At 37.1% G+C, this 14,890-nt stretch overlaps 1 protein-coding gene across 1 annotated transcript; it reads right to left on the reverse strand.

Annotated features, from left to right (window-relative positions):
* Positions 1-3,756: 3,756 nt before the first annotated feature.
* hacd2 (3-hydroxyacyl-CoA dehydratase 2) lies at positions 3,757-13,867 on the reverse strand. Its single transcript, XM_017421219.3, has 7 exons — positions 13,664-13,867; positions 11,016-11,133; positions 10,134-10,152; positions 8,489-8,577; positions 7,836-7,957; positions 5,208-5,386; positions 3,757-4,440 (listed from the first exon to the last, which is right to left on the reverse strand). Exons 1-7 carry the CDS (start codon positions 13,786-13,788, stop codon positions 4,358-4,360), a joined length of 735 nt encoding a protein of 244 aa, XP_017276708.1. The 5' UTR covers positions 13,789-13,867; the 3' UTR covers positions 3,757-4,357.
* Between the last annotated feature and the right edge of the window lie 1,023 nt (positions 13,868-14,890).

Here is a 14,890-nt window from a genome sequence, read left to right on the forward strand (position 1 = left end):
TATAAATATTCACAAAAAGGTGGTCCTAATTCAAATCAGAGAAAAGATTATTGAAAATTACAAGTCAGGGGATGCATAGAAAAGGACTTCCAAGATCCTAAACATCCCAGGAATTCTGTTTAATCCATCATCAGGCGATGGAAGGAATATGAAATGTGTAAATCTACCAAGAGCAGGCCGTCCTCACAAACTGAGATGAGTAAGAGAGACCACCAAGACACATGTGAGGACTCTGAAGGAGGTCCAAGCTTCAGCAGGTGAGACTGAGCTACAACTATGGTCTGGGTTCTTCACCAGTCGGAGCTTTACGGGAGAGTGGCAAACAGAAAACCACTGTTGAAGAAAACCTTGACATGAGTCTCTAAACAATCTATATGAACTCTAGTTTTGTAATGAAGGCCAATTTATAGTGATTGTGACTGATTTATGAGAGTAATAAAAGTAGAAAATAATATATTTGTACGGCACTGTATATGGAGTGAAATGCACACTGGCAGTGTATGTTGTTATAAATGAATATGAACATTAAAAAAATACAGGACACTGATCATTTTTATATAAAATTGTAATCATGACTTAAACTTGCATGGGTTTTTTGTAGTTGTAAAATTTTGCAGAGATACACAAAAACAGTGGTTTTTAGACCAGATTAATATCAAAATATTACTGGACTAATGAAATCTGGTTTTGTTTACTTTTTCATGAATTTATTAACTATATATTTAGACATGCATGTTCTCCTGCATCTGTTCGGGGGTGTTGCAGCATCCTCCGCACCCCTGCTAACCATGGATTTGTGTTCAACATAAGATGTTCCCTCCTACGGCCTGTAAAAATGAGTCAGCAAGTCACACATAGAAACAAGAGTTTTCCTTTAGTCAGACAAATAAACGGGCATTCAATTACTTTTTTTTCCCCCCACTCATTTTTCACAAAAACAATAACAAATATGCTTCTCATAATTCAGGTTTATTGTAAATATATACTCGGTGATCATAACCTTTTACAAAGTCTGCTGCCTCCTTGCAGAACATTTGTATCAAAACGTTATTTAACAGAACCAGTTCTGCTGTAAAATAACATGCTAAAAAAAAAGACAGAAATAAAGAACCCAAGTTATAACATGTCATCATTCCAGGCATCTACATCTCCTCTGTCATGCAGTTTTTGAATGAGCTGTGCAAGATATGTCTGACAAACAGCCCGAATCATGCTCGAATAATTATGGGGAAAACAAAAGGAAAAAAAAAAAGTTTGGACCAAACAGCCACTCATTGCTCACTTTGCTAGGATAAAAAGTGTTAAATCTGTGGTCGTCCCAGAAGGGCTGAGAAGCATATCAACTTTTGTCAGAGATTATTAATATATTGAGGTAATTAAGCACACAATAGAGTTAATCTTCAGAGATCCCATTTAAAAGAAGGAAAGAAAAAAAAACTAGCAAAGGAGCTTGGTCTTTAGTTTTATTTATTTATTTTTTTAATTACAGGAAGTGCTCAAAACAACTGCACTGACCGAAGAGATGCTGAGATTATCACGTTTTGGACTTTTGTTTTCCAGTCACTGTGAAGAATCCACATATCCTGCAAGTGGCAGTGTTTACTCAAACTACTCGAGTGCAAAAGAAAGAAAAACAAAAAAATTAACTGACTGCTTGCCAAGTGGATTCTCCAGAGTAACAGCACATGGAAATTATTTTTTATAAGAACAGAAATGTGTAAACATCTGGTGTGTAGCACGATGGTCAAGTGTGTGTGCAGGACTTTTAATCAAGAGATAACACCAAATATCTCAAAATCTTGTCGGTTATGTGCCTGTAATGGTCGTAATCTGTGTAAAGACACCATTTCAAATCTTGTTTTTGCTAACCTTGTGTAGAAAGGTCGCCACAGTGTGGCAGAAGGCATTGGAGGATAATTCTGATTTTTTTTTTAAAGCAGGGCTCTGTTGAAAGGTTACGAACAATTAATATCTTACCTGTTGTAGACAGATCCTTGAACAGCCTCAGTTTAGAGAAGTAGTGTCCAATCCTGGTCCTGGAGGGCCACTGTCCTGCATGTTTTAGATGGTTGTCTGCTTCGACACACCTGATTTGAATGACTGAGTGATTAACAGGCTTCTGCAGAACATGAAGACCTGCTGAAGAGCAGGAAAACAATGAAAACATGCAGGACAGTGGGCCTCCAGGACCAGGATTGGGCACCCCTGGTTTAGAGGAACTAAGTTGAATTCTGCCTGGACTGATGAGCCGATGGCTAGTATGAGCGGAGTCAAGACCAAAGTGGACGGCAGGTGTCTGAAAACGCCTCCAGTCTCAAAAGATTTCATAGCAATTCGTGCAAACGCCATTTTCAAAACATTTACATTGCTGTCAGCTTACACAGTTTTTTACATGGTGTTTAATGATTACTTGCAAGTGCAAATAACGGAAGCTGCAGTTAGCGGTAGCACTTCTGGTGCAGCTTGGTGCATGTCCTGCAGGAATATACGACCTTGATTCTGAAAAAGTTGGAACGTTGTGCAAAACGTAAATAAAAACAATGCACTGATCTGCAAATCTCAACCCCATATTTTGTTCGTGGTGGAACATAGCTGACATATTGAATGTTTAAACTAAGAAATAGTCCCATTTATTAGAAAAAAAAAGGTAAGTTTGCATTTAATGGCAGCAACACATCTCAGAACAGTTGGGACAGGGGGCAACAAAAGCCTGTAAAAGTAAGTGGTACAAAAAAGAAACAGCTGGAGGAGCATTTTGCAACTAGTTAGGTTAATTGACAACAGGTCAGTAATAAAAAACCTGTGCATAAAGAGGGCATTTTAGAGAGGCTGAGTCTGTGAGAAGACGGGCAGAGGTTCACCAGACTGCTGAAAACTGTCTAAAATCATTGCATTCAGTTTTTAGTTACCTTTGACACAACCTCTCAACTTTTTTGGAATTGTATTTATGCTGGAGACAACCTGTCATGTGGTGCTGACGGCAGAACAGGGTGTTTGCACGAGCCAAAATGACATTTTTTTTACACTGAAATCGTTTTAAGACAGACGCCACTTTGGTCTTAGTCCAACTCTGAATAGCTGCTAGTTCATCAACCTTAGAGTTTGACTATTTTTCCCCAAACTCCAGTCATTTAAAGAGCCATCTACAACAGGCAAATGAATTGTTCATAACCTTTTCACAGAACCCTGCGTCTGAACTATCACTTTAATTGATACAGTTACAGTAGGGCTCAACACAGAAATAATAAAGATTAAACCTCTTAAAATGTCACAAACCAAACAACAGTAAACCCTTTTTTGAATTTCAGAATAAAAGTTAATCAAATTTAAACATTCAACATATATCAGGCTACAACGCATCTTTATTTGTACATATCAAAGCTTGTTTAAATTTCAAAACACTTGCTACACAGTTTGTACGTTCTGCTCTTTTCTTTTCTCTTTATTTGCTAAACTGTCCCATTTCTTCTTTAGTTAAAGCCATATGGTAAAAACTTAAAGCAGAACTTAAATGGGATGTTTTCATTCAGTAAGTTAACAAAACGCCATCTTAACAGAGCTAAAAATGCTATCATATTATGATAAAAAAAAAGCATGTTTGGTCACTGAGATGGACATGACTTATCTCACTGTACATGTAAATCACCAGAACAAACAGGAAGAAAAATCAAACAACAATCATCACTGTGAATGAGATCAATAAAAATGTCAAACTAATACTGAAGAAACTTGGCCAAACAAACAGAAGAACAAGCATGCAAGCATGGGATAAAGGTTTATTGAGCCAAATGAGGAATGTGATCAAATGTTTGAATAAAATGCACAAAAACAAAAAATTCCACGTACTACAGCTCATACCAACCAACAGGCCGAATAGCCAAAACCTACAGACAACTACTTTCAGTGCTAGGCTTCATATTATTCTTCCTGTTACAGTAGCCTAAAGCAAATTTGCCTCTTGAAATAAAATTTTAAATTAAGAAAAGGGGAGGTGAGACATTTATCCTAGTGTCATTTAATAAATGCTTTCATAGGGCTCCATTAGTCTATCTTTCAGCTCAGAACTGTGTTAGAGCTTTGGTCAATTCTCAGAGCAGCTCAGCTGTATCTAAATCAACACAGTTTTTTTTTTGAGCCGCAAACTCTCCGACACAAGTTATCACAATTTGATCATAAATTAAATAATAATAATAATAATGACACCAGGCTTATCCTGAATTTCTGAACAACTTCCACAGCAGCTGTAAACAACAATGGAGGTCAGTTTGAAAACTGAAAACAACTTGCTCTTTATTTTGAGGGGGGGTGTTTTGGTTTCTTCTCTCTCTCATTTGAACTGTTCTGAACTCTGCTGAGCTCACTCTATTTTGCTGTAGTCCTCTGTGTGGCCCAGCACCTTCTTCCTTTGTCGTATCATGTGGAAGTACAGCTGAGGAAACACTGAGGAAGACAAGCACAGGTAGAGCTCATTCAATGGTGGATAAGAAAACACCACATTTTACCAACAAACTGAAGTGACTTTGCAGATATGTCCAAAAATGTTAACACTTGGCAACAAAGAACAGCGGCATCCACGTATCTGGTTTATAGTTGCAGCAGAGTGTCAGATAAACTAATACTCTTTATTGTGGGTGGAACAATAAAAAAAGTCATTATTACGCTAACAGGAACAGTTCATTTGGATCATTATAAATTCTTTTCCTTAAACAACAACAGACTGCATTTTATAAAATGTACTCAAAAATAGTCACACAGAAGTACACACAATGACAAAAAAACAAGAATCTGAATACATTAAGGTTCTATGAATTTCACATTTATGTCCTTAAAATTACTGACAAATAAATTCAAGAACATATAAACAAGTTAAGTTGCAAAGGTAGGATTGTAGTCATTTTAAGCTGGCAGCAATCCACTTTGGTCCATCAGTTTGGTCAAAAATAATCTGTTTCCATAACTTAGTTTGTTTAAAGAGTGATCTCCTACAAATAAGTGATTAATTGTTCATAATCTATTTTAAAGATCCCACTTAAAAAGATTTGAATTATCCCTTTATCTTAACATGCATATCTTTAGATTTGGGGTAGAAAAAACCCCACTCAGTTACACGGAAACCCCAAGTACAAAAGGACTCGCCAGAAGTTTCTTCCCACTTATTTTGCCGTCTAATTCATCACTAAAAATGACACGAGTGCTCGTTTACTCACAGGGGATGTAGGAGACCATGACGAGGATGAGGAAGGTGTAGTAGTCGAAGGAGAAGTTGTACTTGTTGGGGAGGGTGACGGAGTACAGGCCAGTTTTCTGCACGTACGGCAGAGCTGCATAGATGGTCAGCAGTTCTCCAGTCACTCCCATCGGATACAGCACGATGAAAAAGGTGTACCTGCAGCACGGAGGTTTAAAACAAGAGAACCAGGGGAAGACATGAAATGTTTTCACTTCATTACCCACAGATTCTCAAATCAAGGGTAGACAGGAGGGCAGCATTACTGTTATAGGCATCAAAACACTGGGAGTGATTTGGGTTTGTAATTTGTAACTGACTTGAATTGTGATTTAAAGGTGATGGAAACAATGATAACAGACAAAAACAAGCAAACAACACTGATGGCTTCAACGTGAATTGTTTAAGGGGGGGTAAGTGAAGTTGAACAAAGCTTTGCCAGGAGCAGCAATAGTAGATATGACTTTATCTCTTTAAAAACAGGTTATAAAGAAACAAATATGATGAAGAGGCTGTTTTCGTGGAATATCTGACACCAGAGATTGGAAGAAAAATAAACTAAATAACATTATGTCGCCAACACTTTTGACTATTGTGAATTTTTGACTATTTCAAAACAAAAAGGCTACACTACTGCCTCTGCATGCTTCTAGATTTGCTTAAACCAATAAATACTGGGGGAACTCTTTTATTCAGACCACTTGAAGAAAAGAAAAAAATCCCAAATGTGAAATTAAATACAAGACATGCACTCAGATCCCATTTGTCCAAAGAGAGAATAAACTACAAAGTGAGAAAATGAAAACGCTACAACCCCAAACCCAACAACTGTTTGTCTCCTAATCTTCCACAGATCCCCCCCCGATTCTTAGGGTGCAATTCAAACTGAAAGTTGAATACTAATATAGCAGCGGCCTCATTTGCTACCTAGCAACGAAGACTGCAGGGAGGAAGACTTAACAACTGTTGCCTTGGTTGTAGAAGCAGAAAAATCTTGTTCACCAGATAGAGTTGTGTGGGTTTGTTAATTACCTTTACACAAATAATTAATTTTAGTATACCGTTTTTATAAAGACGTAATAACGTCTTTTATTTAACAGTCTCACAAAAGTGCCTTTTATGTACTTTCACCTTAATCATCACTACAGTATACAAAAAGATGATCTGAGCGGTATTAACAAAACCATGATGAATTATCTTCTGCAAAGTGATTAATTAAGCAATTTAAAACTTTTCAAATGGAAATGCTTTAAGCCCTTTAAAACTGCATATTCTGCTGGTTTAAGTAGAAATTCACTGTCACAGTCTTGAATATTTCTCAGGAATATTCATGTTTTCAAACAGGACCCCACTGGCAAAAAACAACTAAAGTTGTTTCTGTGCTTTCAACCCTGACCTAAGCTTGACTTGACTGTATATGTGTGGAGCACAAACATTTACACAGACTGGCTGGTAACGGCTGCAAAGGTCGTAAAAATAAGCCTTGAAAGTTAAGAAACAAGAGAATTGCTAGCGGCACACAACAATTTGAAAGGTGTCAGATGCATCGTAATTCAGACGTGGATGATTATGCATCCGTGCAGTGACATAAGGTAACCAAAGGTTGCAGTCTTCACAAAAATGAACCCCGCTGACTTATAGTTCATGTCTGCTATGTTTTTGTGAGGCCAGCTTCTTTGTGTAAGCTCATATTGTCGAGGGATGTGGCCAGCTCGATTGTTATTCATGAATGCTCGGACAGGCAGCTTAAAGGCGGGATGGTTTCTGCAGCTGTGTCACAGAACTGTGTTGTGAAAGGGGCTTGTGATAAAGGCACAAGAGGAGAGTTCAGCAGCTAATGATTACAAAAAGTTACAAAAGACAGCAGCAATAAAAAAACAAGTCAGACCTTATGAAATTACAAGACATAATATGGAAAATTAAGTGAGTCAATTTCATCCAGAAGCATTTTTTATGTCAAGGATTATGGTCAGAATTTGCCAGCTTTATCCTCTAACTCAGAACAAAAACAATAAATTACAAAAGGAAAGTTTCCCAGCTACAGAGCAGAGCTATGGGATTATTTAGTTATAAGATCTGGCCATCGTTTCACCAGTAGTAGAAGCTATATTAAAAGCTCTCTTTACAAATTTCATTAAACAGGAATGGCTGTTCTTGCACGCTAAAGCAGTACAACATGCTAAGTAAAACACTGATTATATGTCATTTATATACTTCTGTGACAACTGACTCACAACAAACATACAGTATTGTTTGTATAGAGGGAGAGCAGAGGTCCTCAGTCCCATTCTGGATGTTTTAGATGTGTCCCTGCTTCAACACACCTGATTTAAAATACTGGATCATTAGCATGTTTCTGCAAACCTTGATGACGTGCTGAGTAATTCAATCCTTTCAATCAGGTGGGTTGGAGCAGCAAAACAACACGCAGGACAGCTTTGTGGACTTCTGATTTAGAGTACTGAGGTTTGTCACCAACACACTGATGCTAAAAGATGCAAGTTTCGAAGACGGCCTCTGCATTTGAGAGCGTTAAATTGTTTTTTTAAAGTGACACAGGCATGGAGGATTGACCTTTTGAATAACCCTGTCAGTCTGATTTTCCTACCTTGCCCATTTGATGAGGTATGGCAGGTGGTTGAGTAGACTGAAGGTGTAGAAGGAGTAGCGGATGATCTCAGTGATGGTCCAGGCTGTGACAAACAGCAGCACACTGTCCTCACTCTGTACCTACACAAATACACACACACACACACACAAAGGCAGACGGGGAAACAGATGGGCTTGCATCATGCCTTGGTCTGTTGTAGGCTAATTAAGTATTCATCAAAGAAACATGCTGCTTGTTTAAGATGCTCAGATCACACTGCATCCTCAGATATTAAGTTAAAAACAATGCAAATATGGTGTTAACAGGAAAAGCACACTTTGCAGAACACAATGTAGGTTCTTTTGGCTCGCATTCACATGAGAGAAAGGACGGCTTGAAAAAAAAATGTCAGTACTGCATCATACAACAGGCACACAAAGGAAACAAAAGACCAGAAATGACCAACAAACATTCTATTACTGGAAATATTTAAATCTAATAGATTAATTCCTGCAACCTTCCAGCAAGACTGTTTTTACTTACACATTTACTCCTCTCCGGTCTAAAAACAGGGCAAACATCAACTGGTCACTTTGGCACAAGTATAAATTTAACAGCTTAAAATGCCAACAAAAAGGTATAAAATCATTTAGGTGTTTCAAAAATTGTACCTCTCTGACACTGTGAGTGACAGCCCAAGTGAGGAAGACCCGAGACATGACCTGAAACCCAGTCAGAACCACGGAGGACGGCACGATTCCTGAGTTAGGAGACAAAACAGAAAACACAGTCAGGTAGGGAAAGAATGAGTTTTCAGCTGCCCACAGAACAAATCTGAGTTACCGTCGCTTCTTTTTTTGTCCCCAAAAACTTTCTATATAGGCCATTTTCAAGGACCCACAGCTGTTCTGCTGCTTTTTAAAGGTCAATCACATTTCTTTAACACACGTCGTTACATATCCAAACTGAGAGTCAAAACCGTAAAACGGTTTAAATGAAAAACAAAGTTTATCTGACTCCTAAACGAAAACTTGTCACAAAGCTTGAAAACACTTTGTGGAAAATTGTATTTATGTCCAAATAGTCAATGGTACAGGAAAATAATTAAACTTTTGCATCTTTAAAGAAATCCTAAACTAAGACATCCATTGACCGTCAGATTGTGGGATCAACTGTCTGTCCAGGATTTCCTTATTTTCTGCACTATAGGGCGCACTGGATTATAAGATGCACTGTCAATGAATGGTCCATTTTCGAAGTTTTGTCATATATAAAGCGCACAAGACTATAAGGTTTTTAAGTGCACCTTATAGTCTGGAAAATACGTTTTTTTGCTAAACGTTAAAATACGTTAAAAATTTAATTTATTTCAAATTAAGAAGGTTTACTGTCAATCACTTGACAACACACTGAATGAGAATTTACACAGATCCACAAAAACAGACAAATGAAGATGAAGATAACGTCTTCTCCTCGCTAAAGCTCTGTTAATTCAACAGAAGAATCTGCCACAGTGTAGCAGCCGGGTTCTCTCTTCATTATCTCAGAACTATGACAGCCAAAAACTTCTCAAGCCATCTTAGCTTGTCAAATACCAAATGACTTTCTCTAACCTAAGATTCATCTGGAATCCTTCAAGTCCTTGTTGCAACCAAATGAAAAGACACGGACCACCTGTGACACCAAGTTGAGATTTCTAAACAAGGTTGAACTTGTATTAAAACTTGAAAGATTTCTAGCAGCAGTTTACAAAAGTGGCTGAACATAACTTGTCAAATGATGCATGTTGTGACAAATTACACAAGCTTAATGGGTTCTGTCAGTCTGCCCCAGGGCAGCTGTGGCTACAATGCAGTTTACCGCCATTAGTGTGTGAATGACTGGGTGAATGACTGAATGTAGCGTAAAGCGCTTTAGGGTCCTTAGACTAGATAAAGCCATTTACCATTTTGCAAGCCATTTTAATAAAACAAAAAACAAGTGGTCCTAAATAAAGCACCAGTCAACAATTTAAACTGAGCTAATCAATGTTATTTTTACATGAACTAAAATAACTTAAGGTCTTTTTTTGTCTGAATTACCTGAAACACTATAAAGGGCCAATCTTGCTGTTTATATTGAACTCTTAATGCTGAGATGTGTGAAGAGGTGAGGCCTCAAATATGATCACTCTGAGAAATTTACCACATGCCAGCTCTTGGATCTTAATAAAAGTAAGCTCCAATGACTGTAAAGGCAAAAACTTTTATTGTGATGATCGAACTGTTCATTTTTAAGCATTATGTCCTTTGCTGTTGGAACTGCATTGAAACTCACCCACAGCGCAGTGCAGGATCTGTGAAATGAGAAGAGAAGACGTAAAACAACGTTCCTTAACATTTTACATCATAACATCACAGCGTTAAACAGAAAAAATGATTTAATATTATCAAAGCAGTCAAATTTGATTATTTTCTGTCAATTTTGGGAGGGAAATAGTTTAAAATATTTTTAAAAGCACAACGTAATTCATATCTGGATTACGTTGTGCTTTTTGTGAACAATTACACCAATTTTCACAACAATTTCTAACAATGATTAAGCCACCAGTTTAATGGAACGGTTGAAATTATTATTATTTTTATTTGAGAAACAGAAAACAGATAAAATGAAGTGTCCAATCACTGATCTCAAGTGTGTCTGGAAACAATCACACAAACGCCTCCTGCTCCTGCGCTACATGTGTGCGTCAAGATCATTTTAAATTAAAAAACAAGACGTTTTGTCTTTAAAGACATTGAGAATCTGATTTATTCACATAGTTTATGCTACACTGGCTTTTAATTAGACTTACAGTCTGACAGAGAGTAGAAACAGTAAAATGCCAGTGTGCGTTTTTCTGGGCCTGTGCCTTTAACAGAGACCTGCGAGACATGATAAGTTATCAGGCTGATATTTTACTCAGGACATACCAAACATTTAAGAGATAACAAAAAGAGGCTTGGTGCAAGCTGGTTTTCCTGATTTAATTTTTTTGCTCGGAAACGGGCAACTACTGAATGAATGCAACAAACCCAACCACTGCATCCTCAGCGTTTGCATTTATACCTTAATTATTGTGTGCCGATGTGGGTTTTAACCAATATTCCTATCGTACTGAAATGTTATAGTTCATGTTAAGTTTCATCAGCACTGCCTCTACCTTAGTGATTGTCTCACCTCCAGAACAGCTCCGGTCTGAAAAAACTTCAGAGGTTTCTCGATTGAGTAATACAGCCCATGGTAGCTTCCTCTGGCCAGGTAAGCCCGAACCAGACCCACAGCTATCACCAGCCACCTGCAAACAAAACAATCCGCAACTCTGAATATTCAGCAGATAAGCCATCGTGAAACACAAAACTTCCTTGAAAAAAAAAAGAGGTCGACCTGACAAATACTCTAACCTGTGGGTTTATGTTAATGAGTGAATTTTAGAAACAAGTCCTTCCATTGTAGGAGGTTCACCCAGTGAACACTCATAAAGATTTAAACTAAAACTTTACTGCAGAAAAAGAAATTGCCCGAAAGAAAATGTTAGACATCAGACGACAGTGGTGTTAATTCTCAAAAGTTCAAAATATCTTTAAAATTTAAGGTCCTGGAATACCTTGAAGGAAGGAGACTTTTAGACTGAGATGATCTTATGTTAAGAAATCATAATGTTAAAATTGTTTTGCTCAAATCTTCAAAAACAAAATTATGCGCAAAATTTCAAGATCACACATTCAGATTAAATATTGCGAATGACTCTCAGCTACTACCCCATCGAATTTTAGCTCATTGTTTGCCTGTCAGTTTCTGTCAGGTTAATTCCAAAGATTAATCAGCTGCAGATGTACATCCAGGGATCATCTTCTGAGAGTTTCATTAAAAGCCATCCAGTGGTTCCTGAAATATTTTACTAACAGACAGACAAACACAAGCACGCATGGGCAAACGCATTATTGGTGACGGGCAATAAACGTGCAGCTTTTCATAGTTTCATAGTGGCAATTTTGGCTAAATTTCCTGTTTTGGTTCATTTAAAGCTTCAAGTTAAAACGTCTGCTTAGACAGTAGTTTTAGGATGCAAGTAAATACCTTGAAATACACATTGAATAAAAAAAAAACATCTACATTAAAAAAAATTGTCATACAATCAAAATATATTAACATTTGTTGACTCATGGCAACCTTTTGGGCAAGATATTTTGACATACAAGAACTAAGATATAAACATGCTTTAATGTTTATATGTACTCATTTTATATTTTTATTTTTTCCCAGCCCCAAGTTAAACTTTTCAGAAATTTCAGAGCAATATTAGTAAGCAGTGGGTGTAAATATAGAAATTATTAGTAGCAAAGATTCAAAGGCTTCACTGAGCCAACAGCTTTTTTTTTTTTTTTTTGGGGGGGGGGTTGGTAATATTCTCCACGACAGGGACATGGTCATGGTCATCAGTGGTCAGCTGTAGCTGATAATAAAACTTATTTTCCAAATCTGTTTTCGACTACGAAGAACATTAATTTTAGGGCCAGTAGGGCAGGAACTGAGTCACCGCAAGAATGCTACTGTCACAAACACAAAGCATGCAATGTATGGCCCGTCAGGACTAAGTGGGGTAAATGTGACCAAACTGGCTGAACTGTAAAAAAAAAAAAAAAAAACAAGGCCTACCACTTCGTTGTGCAACCATTTTGAAATCAGACTCATAAAAGTCACAGAAAGATTTCTTGGTTCATAGTTCAGACTATGACTTGTCTGATATGAAACGGCTGATATGCAGCTAACGAACAAGTAAAATGAAGTGCTGCAAAACATGTTAACAAGTTGATTAATTTAAAAATTCATTACCAGAGTTTCATTTTCTGAGATTTTTCTTTTTTGGATGGGGTGGTGGTGATAAACCATTAATTTTACCCTGAAAAGTAAAACTACATAAACTTTTAATAAAAGAAAACAAACACCACAGGTGAGCAAGTGGAGAATCCACTAAATCTTACACTATCTGCATTACTGCAGATTAGTTTCATATTAAAGTCTCTGGTAAAAGAGTAACATAATGCTATTTGACTACATATTTAATAGATCACTTGTTCAAACTAAATGTGGGGCTGCTGGTCCTAGAGCCTCAATAAGACATTCTCTGATTGGTTAGCTTCTGTGGCCTCATCGGCCACTGCCAATCAGACGATTTGTTTATTTATTTTTAATTGTTGGAGTCAAAGTTGGTTTGGACCCACTTTTATTGAAAAAAATAAATTAAAACCTCAAAAATCACAATGACTTGTTGCTTATTATTAGTCTATACACAGCATAGACCCATAAAGGCAAGTCAAACGCTAACGTTTAATGGATGTACTGATTAATAAAGAAATAATCTGGTTTTAAAAAAAAGAAATAAAACCTCAGATTAAGCCCTCCACTACGTTCTACTTTATTATATATATATAATAATAAAACTTAATGATTTTGCTACCCTGCTAAATATCATCAAGTAAGACACAAGCAGACAGTGTTTTGGCGTTTGACAAAGAACCATCTGTCTTATTATTTCGATATTCCGCAGTCGCGACCTTTCAGACACATTAATGTGCACGCCAGCTGGTGGTCTGCTACTCGTCTAATCTGTGTAAGCCGCCGGAAGGCGAGGGTAAATTATAAATAAACTACTAGTATCACACTATCGGTGTTTTGGAGTATTTTAGGACAGTTTCCACAGTTATAGCTATGCCACCACATAAAAACCTATCAAATGTTCGCATTTCCCAGCCTAGTTGCAGCGCAAACACACACACGCTCCAGCACAGCAGCAGCGTTAGCACGAGGATAAACACGCTACATACCCAGCTGTCATGACAACATTGTAAATGACCAGGTAGGCCGTAGCCAGGGCACCGGGTCCTTTCTTCTTCTTCGGACCCGCCTCACCGTGAGCCGCCTTGCTGGTCCCCGGAGCAGCTGCCGACATGACTCCAACCCTCAACGGTCTGCGGTCCTGAACGACGGCGGCTGTCAGGTTCACAGAGCCAGGAAACAACCGGGGGGCTACAACAGGAAGTGACGTCCAGAAACAAGAGGAGTCCCCCCTCACAAGTTCCGCTCTTCTTTTAAGACTTTTTCAAATTTACTATACCAGTGCACAAAGATTAAGCATACGTTTAGAGCGCAAATCTATTATAATTAAAGTTTTTTTGTGTACATTACATATCAACGAGAATTATTTCTCTACATGCCTGATAGATTTCACAGAAACAGTGGAACGGTATTGTCTTGAGCTTTGAACTTCTCTTTGTCCGCTCCTTTTTTGTTTTTGTCGAGAAGCAAGAGGAGCGCCCCCTGTCCTTTGATAAATATATCCCATAATCCAACACTATTTTTAGATTTTCGGATTATATCTGGTGTTCAAAATTTTTTACAGTCATCATAATAAAATGCATTCAAATATATATATATATATATATATATATATATATATATATATATATTTTTTTTTTTTTTCATTTATTTTGACCCATATATTTAAAACTTGTGTTCAGTATTCATAACTAACAATCATTTACAGCTTGTAAAAAAAAAAAAAAGTAGTGAGTCAGATTTGTAACAACAGTTTTTCTCAGCTGTTAAAATGGTTCATCACACATCTAATTAAAGATGTAGGAAAACTTTGAAATTGTTACTAATATGTGTAAGGGTTCATTAAAAGCCCAAGAGCAGATTTTTGCATTGTAGGCTATTAAGAAATAATGGAGCCACATACACTTGGTGTATAAGGAGTCACTTTAAACCAACCAGGTCAACATAACCTCTTTTATTCTAAGTCATAATAATAATAATAATAAAAACTTTCAAGGTCTCTGTATATTAACCAAATTTAAAAATAAATAGTCTGTAAACACTAGGCTGGCGTGTTTCCTTTAGCCTCCACTAGATGTCAGTGTTTCCCTTAAAATGTTGGAGGATAAAACCTTACTGTCAAGTTGTGTCTATTTTTTATTAATCATTCATTAGCATGTCTTTTATTTTACCAAATCGAAATTTTTTTATTAATTCAACCCATTTCTTGTTTTCTT

This window comes from Kryptolebias marmoratus, linkage group LG6 (assembly GCF_001649575.2).
Source record: "Kryptolebias marmoratus isolate JLee-2015 linkage group LG6, ASM164957v2, whole genome shotgun sequence".
Taxonomy (NCBI): Eukaryota; Metazoa; Chordata; class Actinopteri; order Cyprinodontiformes; family Rivulidae; genus Kryptolebias; species Kryptolebias marmoratus.

Coding starts and splice junctions, on each gene's coding strand:
- hacd2 (XM_017421219.3), bottom strand. CDS start 13,788: ATGTCGGCAGCTGCTCCGGGGACCAGCAAGGCGGCTCACGGTGAGGCG. Junction 11,134..13,663: donor AATGTTGTCATGACAGCTGG/GTATGTAGCGTG, acceptor TTTTGTTTGCAG/GTGGCTGGTGATAGCTGTGG. Junction 7,958..8,488: donor TCACTCACAGTGTCAGAGAG/GTACAATTTTTG, acceptor GTATTTGTGTAG/GTACAGAGTGAGGACAGTGT.